This window comes from Peromyscus californicus, unplaced genomic scaffold (assembly GCF_007827085.1).
Source record: "Peromyscus californicus insignis strain IS unplaced genomic scaffold, ASM782708v3 Scaffold_7__1_contigs__length_154581171, whole genome shotgun sequence".
Classification (NCBI taxonomy): Eukaryota; Metazoa; Chordata; class Mammalia; order Rodentia; family Cricetidae; genus Peromyscus; species Peromyscus californicus.
The window spans coordinates 29907756-29929159 of NW_026294595.1; the positions used below are offsets into that span (position 1 = coordinate 29907756).

Sequence of the window (21404 nt, forward strand, 5' to 3'; positions counted from 1 at the left end):
CTTCACTACATTGGCCAGGGTGACAGGCATGAGAACAGGTTGAGTGGGTAGGTGTACAAACATCTCTGTTGAGTGGATAGGTACAAATGCATCTCTGGAAGGAGAGACATTATGGTCCAAGCATGCTGAGATGACAACCTTTTGCCATCCGGCCTGACTGGTCCTTATCAGAAATACTCTTGTTATATTGTAATCTTGTCAGGTTTAAGGTTCCCAGAGTCAGGCTTAGACAGTTATCCATCAATGACTTTCTAAGACAGTTCAGGATGCCAGGTCTCCTCCCAGGACCAGAAATACGACTCAGGTTCTATTCTTCTGACAGGTTGTAAAGCATTCCAGCTTACTGTCTGGCAGGCTGTAGACTATAAGCGGGGGAGGGAGGGGGTCCAGCCCCAAAGTCCTCCAAGCCTGCCAATATCTGCTTAAAATACTCCTTGTTAGGATATTCCAAGGCTACCTGAATGTCCTAAGACTCTCTGAAATTGGACTCTTTTTCTCAAAGCTGAGGGCGTGGGGGAGGAAGGGAGGGAGGGAAGGAGCGAGGGAGAGAGAGAGAGAGAGAGATGTTCTTCCGTGCTGGATTTGCCAAACTACATACACTTTTGTTTTAAATTTTCTACACAGACTGACTTGGCAACGTTTAGGAAAAACTGTGCGATACTATCACAATCAAGTTAAAGATTAATGTTAAACTACAAGCCCCAAAATTAACAATGCAAACAAGGACCTTCAGGATTTCTTTGAGAATTTCTGCTGGAGTTCGGTTTTTCTTTAATCGCTTCTGAATCGGCACCAAATGACACAAACTTTCTAACGTAAAAGTGTTGGTGACTGGCAGAATCAACGAGCTTGTTTCTGAGGAAGTGAATTTAAAACGTGGATGCTCATCCTGCGCCCTCCGGTCTGGGTGCCAATGCAAATGAGTCAGAGGGCTTGCTTCAGACACAGAACTAATTGTGTAACTCGCAACGGAAAGTGCCATTGGAGAGTACATGCTGACCTCACGGCCGAAAAAAACTATTTAAAAGATGTGGAAACCAGATGTTTCAGCCGCATTCCAGCCGCTACTCAGAGAATTTCTCGTGGGCAGCCCCAACACTGTAAAACTGCTGCAACTGAAGATATGGTCCTGCTCCTTTGCTTATGGATCCTGCTGTGGGAAGAGGTTCACGGATGGGGATTCAAGAATGGAATCTTTCATAACTCCATATGGCTTGGTAAGAAACTTCACTGACAAGCTTTTTGTTGTGGATAACAATCCTTTGACACTGCAGAGGACTGACTCAAATGAGTAAAAATTTCTAGCATGTTCAAGGCTGATGTTTTCACAGAAAATTCTTTAAAAAGAGAGACACTGACTGACATACCATTAAACAAAGGATGTTTGCGTTTAAAACTTAAGGTTATCCTTTCGCACAATGCATTGTTCAACAAAAAGCAGGGGTTGAGATGTGTCATTGTGAAACTATATTTTAAGATTTTCAAAGCAGACATGGTAGCTCACCAGTGAGTATTTCTTTATGAAACTAAACCACCAGTATAATAGATTTGGTTTATTATCATTATCATCATCATCATCATTATTATTGCAACTGTTTTCGCAGTAAGAGTTCAGGTAAGATGGGAGATGCAGAACTTCTACAGTAGTTCTGAACTCCACGTACTCTGAGCTGTAGGGTCCATCTTAATTTTTCTAACTGTCTTTCAACTATTTTAACAAAACTAGAATGTGATACAGGAAAGAAAATAACAATGCTCTGTACTTTCTGATGCATTCATCAGGCTTTGGTTCTTTTTGTCATGTAAGTATTTTCCTAGACCTTTGATTAAATGAGGAAAGTTCTCTTTGTTGTCTTATTAAACATAAGGGATGATTTAGGTTAAACACGAAAGAGGAACAATAGACCATTAAAAGACTATTAACACAGAAATGAGTATCAACCCATTATAGCACTCAAAACAATACGAGAACCCTTATTATTCAAGTGGATGTTGCATTTTGTCGATTATTGTATTTAGTAGAGAAAAAATTTTTTGATTGCTTGCTAGAGGATCATCTTATTCTTGCACAGAATAAAGAAATAAAGAAAAAGCAAAATTAACTTAGATCTTGGTTTTATGCTTGCTAGGCAACACATGATTATAGACTAGTTTTCCCTTTCAGCAGAGTTCTCTTTGGTGGTAATTATAACCATGAGGATTTCATTAAAAAGCTGGATTTGAACGGCACAGCCTTGCCGCCTCTTTTTCCACCCTGAGCCAGTAACTAGTTGCAGTGTGACCGTTTGGTCAAGATGGGCTCTGAAATGAATGTAGATGGGTGCACTCAATCCAACTGAGTAAATGCATACACGCTTGTCAGAAGTGGGGAAACACCATAGAGCTAGGCAGAATTAAAGTCGTATGGGGATATTTTGAAATACTATCAAATTCTCCTGGGATCGAATAACTTGAAGTCATTGTTTTTGTAATGAGTGTGTATGCTACAAAAATGTAAATGTGGATAAAAAGCGGTTCTGCCCCAGTGGTGGAGAGGAGCAAGCCAAAGCTTTGTTAAGGGCACACTGTGGATCAGGAGCTGGAGACGCCATCAACTGCTTCAGTCTGGAACACATGACTGACCAGTCAGCCCAGCACAAATTGTTTACAGTTGGTTAGGTCAATATAATATTAGTAACTGTTTAGGGAGAAAAGAGAGTTAGATTTGAAGGGAGGGATCTGGTAGCAACTGTGCAGAACAGGACATTTGAACTCTGTGACTTCTAATTTCTTAATGGCAACTTAACAAGAAAGAAACTGACGGACAAGAAATGTCAGTCAGTCAACATGGATCTTGAACACTGAAAACACAGAGAACAATTATTTTTTAATCTTTGTACTGAATCTGCCAAAGATGGGCAGGTTGCGTACCACGAGCTCCTAGTAGGGTGCACCAGCTATCATTATTCCCATTTGCTAGATGGGAAAACCAAGGCTCAAGTAGTGATGTCTACAAGCTTGCCTAACTCCTCCCAGAAGAACCAGCAGATACCAGAGCCCACAGGCCACCACTGTCATTTGCCAAAAGGAGAAAAAAAAATCAGTTTTACAAATGAGTGGTAGAGTAGGAAAATTAATAAAATATCATTTCTTTAGACACATGCTTCTTTTAAAAGCTACTTTCATTGTACTAAATTTTGTCTTAATAGCTTAAAATTCTAAACCCAGAAATATTTTAAGTAGTACTTTAAAACAATAATGGTTCTGCTTTTGTATTCCAAGTACTTGGGGGACTAAGGTAGGAAGATTGGAAGTTCCAGGCTAGCCTGGGATCCATAGCAAAACTTTGCCTCAAAAACTGAATAAGCCAGGCGGTGGTGGTGCACGTCTTTAATCCCAGCACTCAGGAGGCAGAGCCAGGTGGATCTCTGTGAGTTCGAGGCCAGCCTGGTCTACAAAGCGAGTTCCAGGAAAGGCACAAAGCTACACAGAGAAACCCTGTCTCGGAAAAAAAAAAAAACAAAAAAAACAAAAAACAAAAAACAAAAACCTGAATAAATAAACAAACAAATACACGCACAAAATGCTTTGTTTATCATCGTCCCTAGGCAGGATCAAGTGTAGGGGTGCATGCCTTTAATCCTGGCACTTGGGAGGCAGGCAGATCTCTATGAGTTTGAAACCAATCTGATCTACATAGTGAGTTCCAGGTCAGTCAGAGCTAGAAAATGACATTGTCTCAAAAAACAAACAAACAAACAAGAAACCAAAATAATTTCATATAGAATTGTTACTGAGCAAGAAGTTCTGTAGTCACCAAGACTCAAGAGACTGAAGCAGGACAATTAGAGATTCCAAGGGAAGCATAGGTTACATAGTGAGACCTTGTCATAATTGTTTTATTATCTTCCTTAGTTAAATAGTCAAATATCTACATCAAGAATTCTCAGTGTGTTTGCTCATAAAACAAAATGGAATAGAAATATTTAAGAAACTGAAATCATGTCACATGAAGTTTGTTGTTTCATTTATAGTAATCTTATTACCCGGACACATGCCATCAGTTTCCAATAGTTATTTTTTTTAATTACTGGTAAGAAAGTTTAAAATTATTTTCTAAAAGTCTTTGTTAATCTCTCCCCAGAAATGTACTTCATGTTTGGAGTAAAATATTAAGGAAACCAGATTAGGAAGAGTTGTCATACATTAAAATAATTTATACAATTGTTTCTAATTTTTATTTTTCTCTATATTCTTGGAGTACAGATGGATTTTTCGATGTTTGAATTGACAATATGTATTTACTTATTTTAATCTTATGTGCTTTGTTGTTCTGGCTGCATGGATGTCTGTGTGAGGATACTGGATCTCCTGGAACCGGAGTTACAGACAGCTGTGAGCTGCCTGCCATGTGGGTGCTGGGAATTTAACCTGGGCCCTCTGGAAGAGCAGCCAGTGCTCTTAACCACTGGGCCATCTCTCCAGCCCCACCAACAATATTTATAATAATTTAATTAAGCATGAATCTTTTTCCTCTACCAAAAGGCATAGTGTCTAAGATAAAGATACTTAGTTCAGTGTGGTGCCAAACATTTTAATTTTCATACTTAAATGGCTGAGACAGGAGAATCACAAATTCTAGGCCCTATGTAGAAAACAAAAACCAGGCCGGGCAGTGGTGGCGCACGCCTTTAATCCAAGCACTTGGGAGGCAGAGGCAGGCGGATCTCTGTGAGTTCAAGGCCAGCCTGGGCTACAGAGTGAGTTCCAGGAAAGGCGCAAAGCTACACTGAGAAACCCTGTCTCGAAAAACCAAAAAAACAAAAATCAAATTTAAAAAACAGTGCTGGAGAAACGGCTCAGTGGTTAAGAGCACTGACTGCTCTTTCAGAGATCCTGACTTCAGTTCCCAGCAACCACATGGTGGCTTAAAACCATCTATGGCTCCAGTCCCAGGGGATTCAACTTTTGGACTCCTCAAACACTAGGTACACATGCGGTGCATAGACATACATGCAGAAAAAAAGTGTATATTTATTAATTTAAAAATTAATTTTAGCCGGGCGGTGGTGGCGCACGCCTTTAATCCCAGCACTCGGGAGGCAGAGCCAGGCGGATCTCTGTGAGTTCGAGGCCAGCCTGGACTACCAAGTGAGTTCCAGGAAAGGCGCAAAGCTACACAGAGAAACCCTGTCTCGAAAAACCAAAAAAAAAAAAAAAAAAAAAAAAAAAAAAAAAAAAAATTAATTTTAAAAAGTAATAAATATACTTTAGTTGCCCACGCATGCATGTCTAAGTCCCTTGAGGGGACAGGGCTTGATTCACACCACCTGGGTAAATTCATCAAACTTCGTGCTTAAAAGAATAAAACTGGAAATTAGTGAGTGTATTGAGGCTTTGGCACATGAAGGACACCTGGGTGGCAGGTATTTACAAAGTGAAAATCATCTCCACTGGTGACAATCTGATGTTGCTAGTATTTTCTGGTCTGTAATTGTGGAATGTAAGCTCAGTTGGTAGAGTTCTTGCCTAGCATGCAAAAAACCCTGGTTAGATTCCCCAGTACCACATAAAACCAAGAGTTACATGTCTGTAATCTCAGCAATCAGGAGGTAAAGGTAGGAAGACCAGAATTCAAGGTCTTCCTCAGCTGCATAGCTTGTTAGAGGTCAGCCTGGGGCACATGAGAACTTGTATCAAAATACACGAGTAAATAAAACTATCAAATTGACTGTTGCCTTCTCTAAGTGATGGATACTTTTACCATATAATTTATGAGAACAGGATCCTTGGAGTCTAGAAAAACATGAAGCACAATCAGCATCATTTCCCATCAAACTGTGGTAGAGTCAGTTTTAGTTTGGGGAAGAGAAATAGGAGTTGAATCAGGACATGTTTCTGGATTTGTGTCTTGCTGTGTGCGGAGGCATTCAAGAATTCCCTGGGAACATCTCCACAGTGGCCGACTGGGCAGATCAGTATACAAAAGCTCAATAGTAATCCAGACAACTGGGAGGCACTACTAGCACCATCGGAGAGAGATAAACTTGTGACAATTGTCTGGGGAACCTCTTCACATTGTTTCTATGGAGACATCACTGCAGTCCCCAAACAATTCATTGAAACAGTGACCTACTGGAAGACAGGACTTTGTCATCGCCTAAAATATGTTGGGGGCAACATGTGAACAAACAAATCAGAAAAAGTGGTTATGGATGTGCCAATTCTCTCTGCTGCCTTCAAATCCCTTTTCTTTGGTGCTCAACTTGCTTGCTGAGGTTTCCATCAGATTTCCCCGCTGTTTTAAAGTTCTTTACGGAATTCTCAGTTATATCATCGTAATGATTCCCTCAATGGACATGTCTGCCTTCCTTGTGGGCTTTCATAATGAAGTCATTTTCACTGGTTTATTTTGCCTTCTAAGTTTCTTTCATCTACTTCCTTCATCTACCTTTCCAAGCTTTTTTTTTTTTTTTTGTTTTTTTTGTTTTTTTTGGTTTTTCGAGACAGGGTTTCTCTGTGTAGCTTTGCGCCTTTCCTGGAACTCACTTGGTAGCTCAGGCTGGCCTCGAACTCACAGAGATCTGCCTGGCTCTGCCTCCCGAGTGCTGGGATTAAAGGCGTGCGCCACCACCGCCCGGCCCTTTCCAAGCTTTTATGACTTAGAGCCAAAAGATCATCAAAACTTTATTACTTGTGTTTAATCTAGAAATATAATGAATTTTAAAAAAAAAACTTTCTTTCATGCTATCAAAGCAATCTAAACTCCAGTCTTTACGTGGTCTCTGTTCCCCCCCGAAAATTCCCCCTTATTCTTTTTCTCCCCAAAGCTTTCTAACAATAAAAACTTAACTACCATGGCAGCTGACCTAGAAATTTCTTTGGCAAGAACATGTATCTGATGCAATCTTCCTGCTGGGGGAAATTTTCCTTTGTTCTACAAGAATAGAGAATAGTGCACTGATGACATTTTGTAAATTCACAGAACAAGCAGCGGGTGTGTACCATCGAGAAGCTCGGGCTGGCAGATACAAGCTCACCTATGCAGAAGCCAAGACCGTATGTGAATTTGAAGGTGGCCGCCTTGCCACCTACAAGCAGCTAGAAGCAGCCAGAAAAATTGGTAACTAACTTGACAACAGTTTTTTGTCTTATTCATCCTTGGTGGGGGGATTCTACCTCTCCTATAACCCTTATTAAGACTTTTCTCTCTAGACCTTTGGGATTGTTCTCTCTGCTGTGGGAATATCTTTGCTTTCTGGGATTCTCTCATTCCTTCTGCTTAGAGTCAGAAGTTCCTAGTAACAGCGACTCATGGGGGGTGGGTACCACCCAGTGAGAACTAAGAAAGTAAAAGTCATGGCAGAGATACAGAGCGTTTGGGTAAGGAACAGACATGAAATTACCACAACGAGCTTTATTAGGAGAGAGAGCCTCCCGACAACATCAGGGGCTACAGGGAGACATGGCTGGGACTTGAAAAGTTGGGAAACAAGAAGAAGAGACAGAGCATCATGCCAAAGAGAGTAAGATGAGGCCTTCGAGGGAGAGCGAGAGAGAGAGAGAACCTTCCTTTAAAAGACCTGAAGAGAGCTTCAAGTGGAGAGTAGGTGAGATAGACACCATGGACACCTAGACAAGGATCTCAGTGGAAAAGGCCTTCGAGTCCTCGGAACAGAGAGAGGTTTCAGATTCCCTGGATTTCTAGGGGGACTTAGGAAGCTCCACTCCGGTGATTTAGCCTGCCTTAGTGTATGTGACTCCGGGCACAGCAGTGAGTGCTAGACAGGACCACAACCTTACCTTGCAGCTGTGAAGGAGTGGGGCTGCAAGGCCACAGCACAGCGTGGCACCTCAGTTCTCTGTCCCCAAGACTTCTAGGAAAGAGAAAGAGGCAGGTAGAGGTTCTGCGGTCTAAAAATAAACCCCGAAGGAAACCTCTTTACCTTGGTCTCTTTGAAACACCGTGTATTAATGTTACTGTAAGTGATACTCACTTAAAATATTGTTCTATCTATCTTGACATGTGAATGTTGGTTTCCTCAGCCATTAAATTATGCAATTTTACAAATATTTACCTAGTAGAGGCCTCTGTGACCACTATGGCCATTAGAGTAACGATCAGAGGGATGAGAGAAGGTAGGTCAGTTCAGCATGACTCAGTAGCTGGTGTTGGTTCAGATTTTGGGAGTCTGACCCTCAGTAGTTTATTTTAGGCATATTTAAGCACCGCACAATTGGTGATAATTAATCCATGTGCACAACAAAGCTTAAGATGTGACTACATGGAAAACCTCTGTAAAGTACATGTGACACCTCCCATAAAGAAAAGGTCTATAGATTGACAAGTTCACAATAAGGGTCTGGGGGAGGATCCACTATGGTCTCAGCCACATAGAGAGCACAAAAATCACCAGGCTGTTAACCACTTCTGTTCCCAGCCATCCCGCTGGAAAACAGGTTGTATATTGTTCTCTCTTTGAAGAGACAACCCTGTGTGTTTAACATTCCTGGTTCCCCTAGTGTTGATCTGTAAGCACAAGGACCTCTGTAACTCTCACAGTAGTAGAAATGTTATAATTTAAGGAACTTTTCTCTTAACTTTGTTGTTTTGTTTTGTTTTCAAGATAAGAATACCACAATTTAGCCCAGGCTGGCCTCAAACTTGTAATCTTCCTCGTGCCTCTGCTAACCTCGTGCTGGGATTACAGGTATATACCCCCATGCCCAGGCGTTCGTAAAAATATGTTTTGACAGGAAGAGAATGCATCTGTACTACTGTACCATAGGATTAAAAACTGTAAGGCAAGCCAGGCTATGGTGGTTCACATATTCAGTCTCAGCACTCAAGAGGCAGAGGCAGGCGAATCATGAGTTCGAGGACAGCCTGGTCTACAAAGTAAGTTCCAGGACAGCCAGGGCTACACAGAGAAGCCCTGTCTTGAAAAAAACAAAACAAACCAAAACAAAAAACCTACAATCCTAGTAGCACTTCAGAGGTAAAGGCAGGAGCATTAGGTGTTCAAAGCTAATAAACTTTATTGTGCACACAGGTTAACTATCACCAATTGTGTGTACTGTACTTAAAATTTTCCTACAGTGGTAGGGGAAAAAAAAAACTTGGAAGATGATGCCAAGAGACCTCCTGAAAACTCCAGCAGTTAACTGCTGCTATTATTTGGGTGTTTGGTCAGTTGGTTGGGATTTTTCGTTGTTTTTGTGAATTTTGTTTGTTCGCTTTGAGACAGAATCCCACGTAGCCCACATTGGTCTCAAATTCACTGCATAACTGAGGCTGCTGTGGAGCTGATCCTTCCTCAGCCCCCCCAAATCTTGGGACTACAAGTGTAGTCTCACTCTGTAGCCCCAGCCTGAAACTTGCTTGTAGACCAGGATAGCCTTGAACTCACAGTTATCCCATCTTTCTCTGCCTCCCAAGTGGGATTAAAGATGTGTACCACTGTGCCTGGCTACTACTACTTGCTTCTTCCACAAGAAAGCTGGCTCCCCTCTCCCTTGAGTCCCCCCTTCAGGACTCCTTTCCTTATAGGCAAATACCTGGCAAAGCCCATGCTATTATTATACTTTATCCCAGACAAACACACAGCTGTAAGTTATCCCACAGCATCAGTAAGCGAGTGTTTCCAAGATCACCACTGCTAACCAGAATCCAAGGATGCTCAAGTCCTGTGGATCAAACCCAGGGTCAGGCCCTGCTGTACAGGCTCAGGCATGCCACCACCAACCTACACCCACATCTCCTTTTTGTTTTAGTTGCTTGCTTGCTTGACTTTTATTAGTGTGTGTGTGTGTGTGTTTTTTTTTTAAGACAAGGTCTTGCTGGTCTCAAACTTGTGATCCTCCTGCCTCAGCCTCCTAAATACTGATATTACAGACACGAATAACCTGTATATTTTAAATCAGAGATTATTTGTATTATCTACCATACTGTAAGCACTGTGTAAATATAGTTCTGAGGAAATAATGACAAGAAAAATATTTTTACAAGTTTAAATGTGGTTTTTTGTTTTTTCTGGTAGGGATTGAATTTAGGGCCTGATGCGTGGGAAGCATGTGCTCTACCACTGAGCCACAGCCCATCTCAGATGCAGATCTGTCAGGAAGTCGTTTTGATTCCTAGTTGGCTGAATTCACAGATGGATGCCTAAGGGTCTTTACTCAAAGGCTCACTCAGTGTCCTCAGAGGACAGCTTGATGATTGAAATCAGATAGTTCTCATACTCCCCGTGGACTTAATCCTAGTCTACTGGCATTTGTTTTTGTTTTCAAATAGGACCACTAGCTAGTAGCAGTCAGAATTGACATTTTATAGCCAGGTATGGTGGTGCTGCACACCTGTAATCCTAGCAGCAGTTCAGAGGTGAAGGCAGGAGCCTTGGGAGTTCGAGGTCAGCTTCAGCTACATAAAGAGTTTGAGGCCAGCCTGGGTTATATGAGATCATGTCTCAAGAAGAAAATAAAAAAGTAAGCCGAACACGGGTGGTGCACGCCTTTAATCCCAGCACTCGGGAGGCAGAGCTAGGTGGATCTCTGTGAGTTCAAGGCCAGCCTGGTCTACAGAGTGAGTTCCAGGACAGCTAGGCCTACCTATTACACAGAGAAACCCTGTCTCAAAAAACAAAACACAAAAATGAAGGGAAAAAAGGGTGTATGTTTTATTTGTATTTAAACTTTGGTTTGGTTTGGTGTTTTGTTTGTTTGTGGTGCTAGGAACTTAATCTAAGGTCCAATGCTTGGTACTCACTATATAGCCTAGGCTGGCCTTGAATTTAAAATCCTTCTAATCTGTCTCCAGAGCACTACAATTGCAAGGATTTCCCCATTCTACACAAAGTGGGTGGCTGCCTCCCTACCAGGTTGGGGACTTTTTTGGGTGAATCTATAAGCTTCTCTCCCTCTTTCAGGATTTCATGTCTGTGCTGCTGGATGGATGGCCAAGGGCAGAGTTGGATACCCCATTGTGAAACCTGGGCCCAACTGTGGATTTGGGAAAACTGGTATTATCGATTATGGAATCCGGCTCAACAGGAGTGAGCGATGGGATGCCTATTGCTACAACCCACATGGTTTGTTCTTTGAAATGATAATTCTGTTTTTGCAAAAGCAGTTATACAAACAACAGCAATGAAGCAGTTACCTGCCAAGAGATTACTAAAAGGAAACAGCTTTTCCTTCTAAAAATGAGTGAATGTAGTGAGGAGGATGATAAAATTCTACCTACCATTCATAGGTCCTTCCTTGCTGTTCAGGGCATTGAATTGTGTTCCCTCACATATTCTCACTAAAGGAGAGTTACTCTTCATTCATGCTCCTGGAGAAAAGAGCAGACTCTTCTTTTCAGGTCTGTTCTCCCAGACAACAGAACAAAGTGTTATTTATTATGTTTCAGAGCCCTTCCAGCATTTGCTAACACACTGATGTGATGAAGTATTGGATCTACCTTATGAGGAATTCCGTATCACAGTAGGAGAGTGATAGCAACATTCTAGGCTCCTGTCACAGCATTGCTTAATGGTCCTGACCATCGGAGAACAGCCTTGCGTGTCCACGAGCAGCTTATAGCTCAAAATGAAGTAGATTCCAAGTTGAAAACATTTTTCTTAGAGCTGGATACTACACTCATTCAAAACAAGTACAGGCATTTATCACAGGACTATGACCAACAAGTCACTTTGGTTCCTTGGTTTGTTTGTTTGGGTATTGTTTTTGTTACTGCTGTTGCTATTTGGGGGGTTTTGTTTATTGTTTGTTTGTTTTGCTTTGTTGTGGTTGTTTTTAGTCTTTGTTTTTTTTAGACAGGGTCTCATTGTTCACCCCTGGCTGTTCTGAAACTCACTATGTAGACCAGGCTTACCTCAGCCTCAGAGTGCTGGGATTAAAGTGTGTGCCACCACACCAGTCCCAAATCAACTTGTACATACTTTAAGCTTTTGGTTCTAGCCTGTGCTATACTACCATATATTTAGTCATTGTTAATAGTCATTGTCAGAGTCTAGAATAAAGCCAAGTATGGTGGAGGCATAAGCAGGCAAATCTCTGGGAGTTCGAAGCCAGCCTGGTCTACATAGTGAGTCCCCGGCCAGCCAAAGCTATATAGTGAGACTCTGCCTCAGAAAAACATAAACAAATAATAAAGTCAAAGTATCGGAGAAATGAAGAGGTGTTAATGAAAGGGATCTTCCAGGATCCATTGTCCCCTGATAAGGATGCCATCTTAATTCACAAATCTTTATAAATTGCTGTCTTTTCTCATGGCAGCTACTTCTTACTCTGGGCATATGTGCACAGAATCCTGGAGAGTTGCTCTTTTCCAATTCTCAGGGCACTCAGCTTACTTTTAAAAAAATTTTAAATTTAAAGAAAATTTAGAAACTACTGTTAGCTATAAGCATACACAATATACTATGCATAATGTATTGTCATTTCTTTAGTATTTATGTAAAAATAATAAATAATATCTAAGCAAACCTTCTTTTCCTATTTCAGCAAAGGAGTGTGGTGGTGTCTTTACAGATCCAAAGCGAATTTTTAAATCTCCAGGCTTCCCAAATGAGTATGACGACAACCAGGTTTGCTACTGGCACATTCGGCTTAAGTATGGTCAGCGAATTCACCTGAGCTTTTTGAACTTTGACCTTGAACACGATCCAGGCTGCCTGGCTGACTATGTAGAAATATATGACAGCTACGATGATGTCCATGGCTTTGTAGGAAGGTGGGTAATGCTTCCCTGCCCAGGATGATCAGAGAACTTCCAAAGTTTATCTGATGCTTCTTTAGTTTTCTCTCCCCTGTTTCTATGATATTGTTGATACTCAGTGTTTCTATTCTCTCCAGCAGAAAGTAATGCTTTTCCTCTTCCTCCTCCTCTTCTTCCTTCTCCTCTTCTTCCTTTCCAACCTTCTTCATCTCTTCTTTATCAGGGGAGCTGGGATTGCAGGCTGGCCTTGAAATCATTTTGTAGTTCAGACGGGCCTTGAATTCCTGATCCTCCAGCCTCCACCTCCAAAGTGCTGGGATTACAGGCATGCTTCATCTCCCCCACCCCCCATCCCTCACTCCCTTGTTTCCATATAACTCACCTACAAAGATTTTCCTGAGTTGGCTGTGCCTACACCGATTACAAAAGCCGTGAAGCTGCCTTTGATTGTTGACCTATAAAACCTCGTTGTCTAGTTAGTCAAAACCTCACGTGACTAAAGACATGGGAAATGAAATTCCTGTTAAAATGTGCAAGTCAGTCTCTCCCTCTCTTCCTCTCATTTTGTGTACACATTGAGTTTTCTGTAGTCCAGGCTAGCCTCAAACTCACTATGTAAAAGAGAATGACTTTGAACCTGGTTCTTCTGCACCCACCTCCCAAGTATTGGGTCACAGGCAGTGACACCAGGCCTGGTTTATTAGATGCTGCGGATGGAACCCAGGACCTTGGACATGCAAGATAACCACTCTACCAACTGAAATACATGCCCTGCCAACTTCCCTTATTTTTCAACATGCTTGGACATAGTCTTTTTGTGTTCCCATCCCAATTTGGGCAGGTGGGAAAGTAGGGATCTTGTGCTGTAGCAGGCCGAATGAGTGTGGTGACATTCAGATCTGCCACTGGCACAGTACACTCAGTGTGGTCTGTGTATTCATCTGAGAGTTTAGGATTTTGACATTGAAGATGATCCAGATTTCTTGGCTAACTTTGAACTCATGGAAATCTTCCTGTCTCAGCCTCCTGAGTGCTGGGATTACGGGTGTGATCCAAGATGTCCTGGGTCAATCCTGAGATTCACTGGAGAAAAATCAGTTCCAGCGTTGTAGGCCAAATTTGAAACAAGCTTTACTAAAATATTAAATACTGACCAAGATGGCCGTTGGTCAGGATGAGTCTTGGAAATACCCCAGCTGAGTGGCCCCTAGATACGTGTTGTCATGGCTTTTATGAACAAAGTTCAGAGGCCACCATACTTTCCTATGAAGCGTTGTTATTTTTCCAAGAACTATAACTCCCAGCAGCCCAGGAAATTAGTTACCTGGTCCTTGGCAATATGGAGTTTACAACTACAACTCCCAGCATTCCAGAAAGTTACCTGGTTCTTGGGCAGGTGGGGCTTACAGATTAATTTTGGATCTTACACCTGCTCCAACATCTTCATATAGCTTAAATTTTGAACGCCTTACAAAACATTTCTAAACTGACATATATGTAATCAGCTGTTTTATAATGCAAGTCCCATTTAATAACTTGTATTATTACTTATCAGTGGACTATCACTTACCAATTTCCTACCGTACATGGCAGGAACTTAGTAGAAGAACCCAGAAGAGGGAGCAGTTCAAAATGGCAGGCTCAATTATTTCGCTTTGTCTATGGTAGGGTCTCTGTATGGAGCCCAGGCTGACCAGGCTGACCTTCACTGTGCAAGTCCAGGTCATCCTGAACCCTCAGTTCTCCTGCCGACTGGGATTGAGGTGTGCACACACACTCAACTCAGGCGCAATCAGTTTTTGGATTATGTTGAAACATGTGACTTAAAAACAATTAAAAATGGGGATTTCTTGCACAAACTATGGGGATTTTTGACTGAAAGTATGCATAACAAAAAATACAGGAGGCTGAGAGGTGAGAACTTTTTGGATCAGGAAATGCAGCCAACTTCATTTTTTTTTTTTAAGTATTCCTAGTATTCATGAAGCCCTGAATTTGATCCTTGGTACCCCAGCATGCAGTCGAGCCCATATACATAGACACACATAATTCACTGAAGCTTGTGAATTAGATGATGTTTTAATTCTAAAATCAATTAAAGACCTAAATAAAATCATATAGTACTATTTTCAGGTTTTTTATAAGGCTTATTTATTATTTATTGTATTTATACATGTAATTTTCCATTATAGTGTATTCATCCTTTCTCTGGAATTGTAGTTTTAGAAAGCTATAAAACCTATATATTTTTTAATAAATTATAGAAGGAATTATTTCAAGTCGTAATTCAGAATAAAAACAAAATCTTATACCAATAGGGTCTATAGTTAGGTATTTCATACCTATGATTTTTCTGCATTTTAATATTTATCCTATAGCTTACAATAATACCATCAACTAAACACCCACACCTCCCATCACTACCAAAATGCTGTGAGTAAAGGCTGGGACCAAGAACAAGGTACCAAGCTGGGTAGTGGTGGCGCTCACCTTTAATCCCAGCTCTCGGGAGGCAGAGACAGGTGGATCTCTGTGAGTTCGAGGCCAGCCTGGTCTACAGAGCGAGATCCAGGACAGGCACCAAAACAACACAGAGAAACTCTGTCTCAGGGGAAAAAAAAAAAAAGAACAGAGTACCAGGCAAGTGCTCTACCATTGACTCCATGCCTATTCTTCACAAAATTCAGGGTTAAGAAGAAACTTAGGGTTGGAATTCCACTGGTAGAGTGTCAAGTGCAGGAAGCCCTGGGTTTGAGTCCCAGCACCCCACAAAACTGGACCTGGCAGCACATGCCTGTGATCCCAGTATTTAGAAAGTAAAGGGCAGAGGCAGAAGTTCAAGGCTGTCCTCAGGTAGCACCGGAGTTTCTGTTCGTTTATTGAGACAGGTTCTCACTATTTAGCCCTGGCTGGTCAGAAACTCTATGTAGACCAAGCTGGGCTGAACTCACGGGGATCTGTCTGCCCCTGCCTACCTATGGCTGGGCTTAAAGGTGTGTGCCATCATTCCTGGCACTAATTTGACTTTTCAAGCCAACCTGGATACAGGAGACCTTGCCTCAGATAAATAAATAAAACATGAAAAAAAACCTGTTAACCAGAAACAATTTTCTTTATCTTCCAAGTGAATTCACATTCTCTGCTGAGCAAGCAGTTTTGCAGCTTCTTAAAGGAGAAAGGCTACAAACATCTTATAAATCTGATTAAGACTGTGGGACTGGGTATTGTAACACACGTGTTAAGTCCAGTACTCAAGTGGCAAAGGCAGGCAGATCTCTAGTGAATCCCAGGGTGCCAGTATTATGTAGAGTGACCCTGTCTCAGAGGAAAAAAAGAAAAAAAAAAAGATTGTAAGATTAATTAAAACTATATCCTTTTCTCTCCTTACAAATCCATGCTTAAAAAAAAAAAAAGAGTATCCCAGCATTAGGAGGCAGGGGCAAGCAGTCCTCTGTGAGTTCTAGGCCAGCCCAGCCAGCCTTGTCTACATAGTGAGTTCTAGGCTAGCCAGGGCTACATGAATGAGACCCTATCTCAAAAAACCATTTTATTTTTTTGACTAGAGGAAATTTGTGGGGAATAAAGTATTTTGTCATAAATAAGAGCCATATCAATAGTTGTGTGCTTCTTGTGTGTGTGTGACTTCTCTTTTCTAAAAATTCTCTTTCAGATACTGTGGTGATGAACTTCCAGAAGACATCATTAGCACAGGTAAAACCCAAATTACAGCAGAATGTTCCTTTGCTTTTCCATACTGCCCTCAATATCATGCACCTTTTAAACCTGAGAGGGCTAAGCATAGAGCCATGCCAATTTTTATTCTAAAGATTTTGAGCAACTCTGTGATCAAAATAGCGTGTGTGTGGACAGTTCTCATCGGCAGGCATCAGCTGGAAGCCACGAGTCCCTGAGAACTGCATCGCCAGGGGTCTGGAGTGGTAATAAATGAGTGGGAACTGGCACTGGGCTCAATAGTAGAGTCCTCGTTTTGCACATGCAGTGACCCTAGATTTGATTCCCAGCACAGTCAATAATAATGATAACAATAACAACAACAACAATCATAGTAGCTGGAAATATTCACTGATAAAAGACTTAAGTGAATTATCAAGTAGTTACACACAGCGTCCGCCATAGTAAAGGACTGCATTGTTTGTATCCCATTTCTGTCTTGGTACAACAGTCCTTACAGTTCCTTGTGGTATTTTCAGCAGCCATCGCATAAGGAAAGGAAAGTGCTGGGCTAGACGGCCATAAGGTTTCTTTATTGGCAACCACAGGGAACTTTTAGTATCCTAATTTAATGTAAATCTCAAAAGGCTGGATATAATAGGCAATGCTTCCTAAATCATACACACCCCCAGAGTTATTTTGTATGCTTATGTTCTAAGAAGTAACGCCAGTTAAAAATGACCTCTTAGTAACATAAATTGATCACAATTGGCAATATCACTCTTTAAGTTATCTTAAACTGCTCTTTAAAATTTTTGTTTTTGGTTTTTGGTTTTGGTTTTTTCGAGACAGGGTTTCTCTGTGTAGTTTTGATGCCTGTCCTGGATCTCACTCTGTAGCCCAGGCTGGCCTCGAACTCACAGAGATCCACCTGCCTCTGCCTCCCAAGTGCAAGGATTAAAGGCGTGCGCCGCCACCGCCTGGCTAAATTTTTATTTTTAGCTAAAACCTTTGTTTTCTCGGAAGTCTCTGTTTTCTTTCTCTTTCCAGCGCCAGGACTTGGCATTCTGATAGGTTCTGTTTTCTCTCCAAGTCATAAAATTATCACCACGCTTTGCACCTAAGAACAGCAGCGCTCCAGAGACTGGCGGTGCTGAGTCCTTTTTTAATGGCCTCCCACAGCCTGCCTTGCAGCCTCTCAGTTCTGAGGTGTCATTTTTACAAGCTGTGAAGCTCTCTACTCCATCTTTGAATGACGACTGTCTAGACCTTATTAATTTGTTATTGTTACAATATTCCCAAGAAAGGAAACTCACTATAAAACTCTTATTTCTCTTATCTCAAGGACATATTTTATGTGAACAGAAGATTGGAACAAGGTTGGCTTTAGAGCTTTACGAGGGAGTTGGAACATAAAAATTCTTCTTAAAAAAAAACCACAGCATTGGCCGGGCTCTCGGGAGGCAGAGGCAGGCGGATCTCTGTGAGTTCGAGGCCAGCCTGGGCTAGAGAGTGAGTTCCAGGAAAGGCACAAAGCAACACAGAGAAACCCTGTCTTGAAAAACCAAGAAAAAAAAAAAAAGCAGAGCTGGGTGTGGCAGGAGGATCACACAAGAATGTGAGGATAGCCTGGGGTACATAATGACTCGCAGGGCTACCTAGTGAGATTCTGTCTCAAAAATAATGACAAAAAGCATGCATGGGAAGACAGACTATTTGTCCTAAACAGTTAACTTACAGCTAGGGCAATCAAACCCGCACTGCGGTTTTTAGAATACTTTATCTCTAGCAACTCTTTGTTAGATTATTTGTATTTTGTTTATAAGATTGTTCTTTGTACATTAGAGACACTATTTTCTCTTGTTTTGGCTTCCTCTACCACATAGTAATTTTTTTGTTTGTTTGTTTTTTTTGAGACAGGGTTTCTCTGTTTAGCTTTGCACCTTTCCTGGAACTCAATCTGTAACCCAGACTGGCCTCGAACTCAGAGATCCGCCTGCCTCAGCCTCCCGAGTGCTGGGATTAAAGGCGTGCGCCACCACCGCCGGCTCTTTTATGTATTCTTTTGTGAGATGATAAGTCATTTAATTGTCAGACAAATCAAACTGGAGTAACCTCTTTGTTCCTATGTGTGCCTCCCCCGACCCCTACAGGAAATGTCATGACCTTGAAGTTTCTGAGCGATGCATCCGTCACTGCCGGAGGTTTCCAGATTAAATATGTCACTGTGGAGCCTGCATCCAAATCCAGCCAAGCCAAAAATATAAGTAGTACTGGAAATAAAAAGTTCTTACCTGGAAGATTCAGCCATCTATAAAAAATTTTTAAGGAGATGTTCAAAACATACAATATTTATGTTTGTAGCTTTTGGATCTCCTTTGTTCTCACTTTTGTATTTTTATTATTAACGTGTATTTATTATTTTTCCGAATGTGAAAGCAATATGTAATTGTGGGGAAAAATTGAAAAATATACACGGGCTGGGGAGATGGCTCAGCGGTTAAGAGCACTGACTGATCTTCCAGAGGACCTGGAGCTCAGTTTCCAGCACCCACATGGGCAGCTTACAATTGTCTGCAACTCCAAGATCTGACACCCTCACACAGACATATAAGCAGGCAAAACACCAGTGCACATAAAATAAAAATAAATTATTTTTTAAAAAAGAAAAATACAGAAAACTTCAAATGAGTGAAAAAAAAAGCCTCATAATTCTACTACACAGGAATAACTAGTATTAAGATTTTTCAATGTTTGTCTTTCATTTGTTTTTCTACTTGTAGCATATGTATATATGTAACTATACGTATTTGTATTTGAATTTTGTCATTCTGCATTATGTACAATTTTATAACCTGATATTTTTAATGTAAACATTCATAGCTTGAGCAATTCCCAAGATCACTGAGTTTTCTACAAACTGGGACTTTGAGCAGCTGTAAATATCCCCTAGTATGATTGTTTCCTGCTTTATTTAAGCCAAATCCATATTGGGATTTTAGATTGTTTTCATAAAAATTGCTGTAATAAATACTCTTGGACATAAATATCTTGCAGGTCTTTGATTTTATGGGGACATAGGTCTACATGTAGAAATATGAATCAGAAGCTAATAAAATAGAATCTTTCCTTCTTAAAGTTTATTTATTGAGTGGTGTGTGAATGTGTGTGTGTGTGTGTGTGTGTGTGTGTGTGTGTGTGTGTGTGTGTGATCGAGCACACCATGTGCATGCAGGAGCCTGTGGAAGTTAGAATAGGATATCAGATCCTATGAAACTAGAATTACAGTCAGTTGTGAGCTGCCATGTGGATTCTGGGACCTGAACACAGGTCCTCCAGAAGTGCAGCAAATGCTCTTAACCACTGAGCCACCTCTCCAGGCCCAGAACTTCTCTCTTTTAATTAGCAAAAAAAAAAAAAAAAAAGACACAACAGTGTAGTTTGGTTGGTAATTTGGCTTTTAGCTCTCTCTGGGTTCCTTGGAGGGTCCGACAAACAAGGCAGTCAGTCTGAGTGACTCATGTGGCCTGGTGTGTTGGGCCTAGCACAGGAGCTCAAGCCAAGCAGTAGCCTCCTGGGTCTCATTTAACATACGAGCATGCCCAGTAAGAGGTTAGCTATTCCAGGGCTGGAGAGGTAGTACAGAAGTTAGAGGCAGAGACTCCTCTTGCAGAGGACCCACGTTCGGTTCCCAGCATCTATGTCAGATGACTCAGAACCACTTTGTACCCCCAGTTCCAGGGTATCCAGATCTTCTGTAGGCACCCACACCTATGTGCATCTATCTACTTATAGACACAGGCATAATTTAAAACAATAAATATTTTTAAAAGTGATTAGGAGCTGGAAATATGGTTCAACAGTTAAGAACACTGGCTGCTTCTCCAGAGGACCTGGGTTCAATTCCCTGTAACCACATGGCAGCTCACAATCATCTGCAGCTTTAGTCCCAGAGGGTCTGATGTCCTCCTTTGGCCTCTGAGGGCACCAGGTATACACAGACACCTACAGGGATAAAAACTAACAAATATCACATAAGCAAAATAGAAGCTGGGTGTGGTGGTGCACACCTTTAATCCCGGCACGCAGGAGGCAGAGGCAGGCAGATCTCTGAGTTCAAGGCCATCCTGGTCTACAGAATGAGTTCCAGGACATCCAGGGCTACACAGAGAAACTCTGTCTTTAAAAAAAAGAAAGGAAGGAAGGAAAGAAGGAAGGAAAAAAGAAAGAAAGAAAGAAAGAAAGAAAGAAAGAAAGAAAGAAAGAAAGAAAGAAAGAAAAGAAAAGAAAAGAAAAGAAAAGAGAAAGAGACCATAACTCTAGTTCCAGGATACACATGGTATACAGGCATACATGGGGGCAAAACTCTCATACACATAAAAAATAATTTATTTTTATTTTATACACATTGGTGTTTTGCCTGCATATATGTAAGGGTGTCAAATTCCCTGGGACTGGAGTTATAGACAGTTGTGAGCCGCCATGTGGGTTCTGGGAATTGAACCTGGGTCCACTGGAAGAGCAGTCAATGCTCTTAACTACTCCAGCCCCCAATTTTAAAAAATTTTAAAGAGGGCCGTGGAGATTGCTCAGTGGTTAAGAGGTTCCAGGTTCAATCCCCAACAGCCACACTGTCCATCACTCCAGTCCCAAGATAATACATGATACATAGATATACATGTGAGCAAAACATGCACATGCACACACAATAAATGAAATAAACCTAGAAACTGTTTTAAAAGCTGGATGTGGTTGTGCATTCCTTTAATCTCAGCACCCAGTGGGCAGAGAGGCAAAGGATCTCTATGACTTTGAGGCCAGCCTGGTCTACATAGAATGCACCAGGATATCTAGGGCTACATAGTGAGACCCTGTCCAACAGGGTGTGGGTGGGGGACTGAGAGAGAGACAGAGACAGAGAGGAGATTAGATTCAGCTGTAAAGAAAGCTCTTTTTTTTTTTGTGACACCTCCTAGGCAACTGGTTGTGTCAAGATGAAGTTGGATGTCTCCTTCCCAGCTGCCATCTGTGT

General features: G+C 41.4%; 1 protein-coding gene across 1 annotated transcript; it reads left to right on the top strand.

Annotated features, from left to right (window-relative positions):
- The first annotated feature begins 621 nt into the window (after positions 1-621).
- Tnfaip6 (TNF alpha induced protein 6) lies at positions 622-19501 on the top strand. Its single transcript, XM_052724228.1, has 6 exons — positions 622-1217; positions 6965-7102; positions 10905-11066; positions 12487-12715; positions 16371-16411; positions 18526-19501. Exons 1-6 carry the CDS (start codon positions 881-883, stop codon positions 18687-18689), a joined length of 1071 nt encoding a protein of 356 aa, XP_052580188.1. The 5' UTR covers positions 622-880; the 3' UTR covers positions 18690-19501.
- The last annotated feature ends 1903 nt before the right edge of the window (positions 19502-21404 follow it).

What these genes read in the sequence shown, in the direction of transcription:
- Tnfaip6 (XM_052724228.1), top strand. Translation starts at nt 881, where the DNA reads ATGCTCATCCTGCGCCCTCCGGTCTGGGTGCCAATGCAAATGAGTCAG. An exon ending in AGAAGCAGCCAGAAAAATTG is followed by an intron (nt 7,103 to 10,904) that starts GTAACTAACTTG and finishes TCCCTCTTTCAG; the next exon opens with GATTTCATGTCTGTGCTGCT. An exon ending in GTCCATGGCTTTGTAGGAAG is followed by an intron (nt 12,716 to 16,370) that starts GTGGGTAATGCT and finishes ATTCTCTTTCAG; the next exon opens with ATACTGTGGTGATGAACTTC.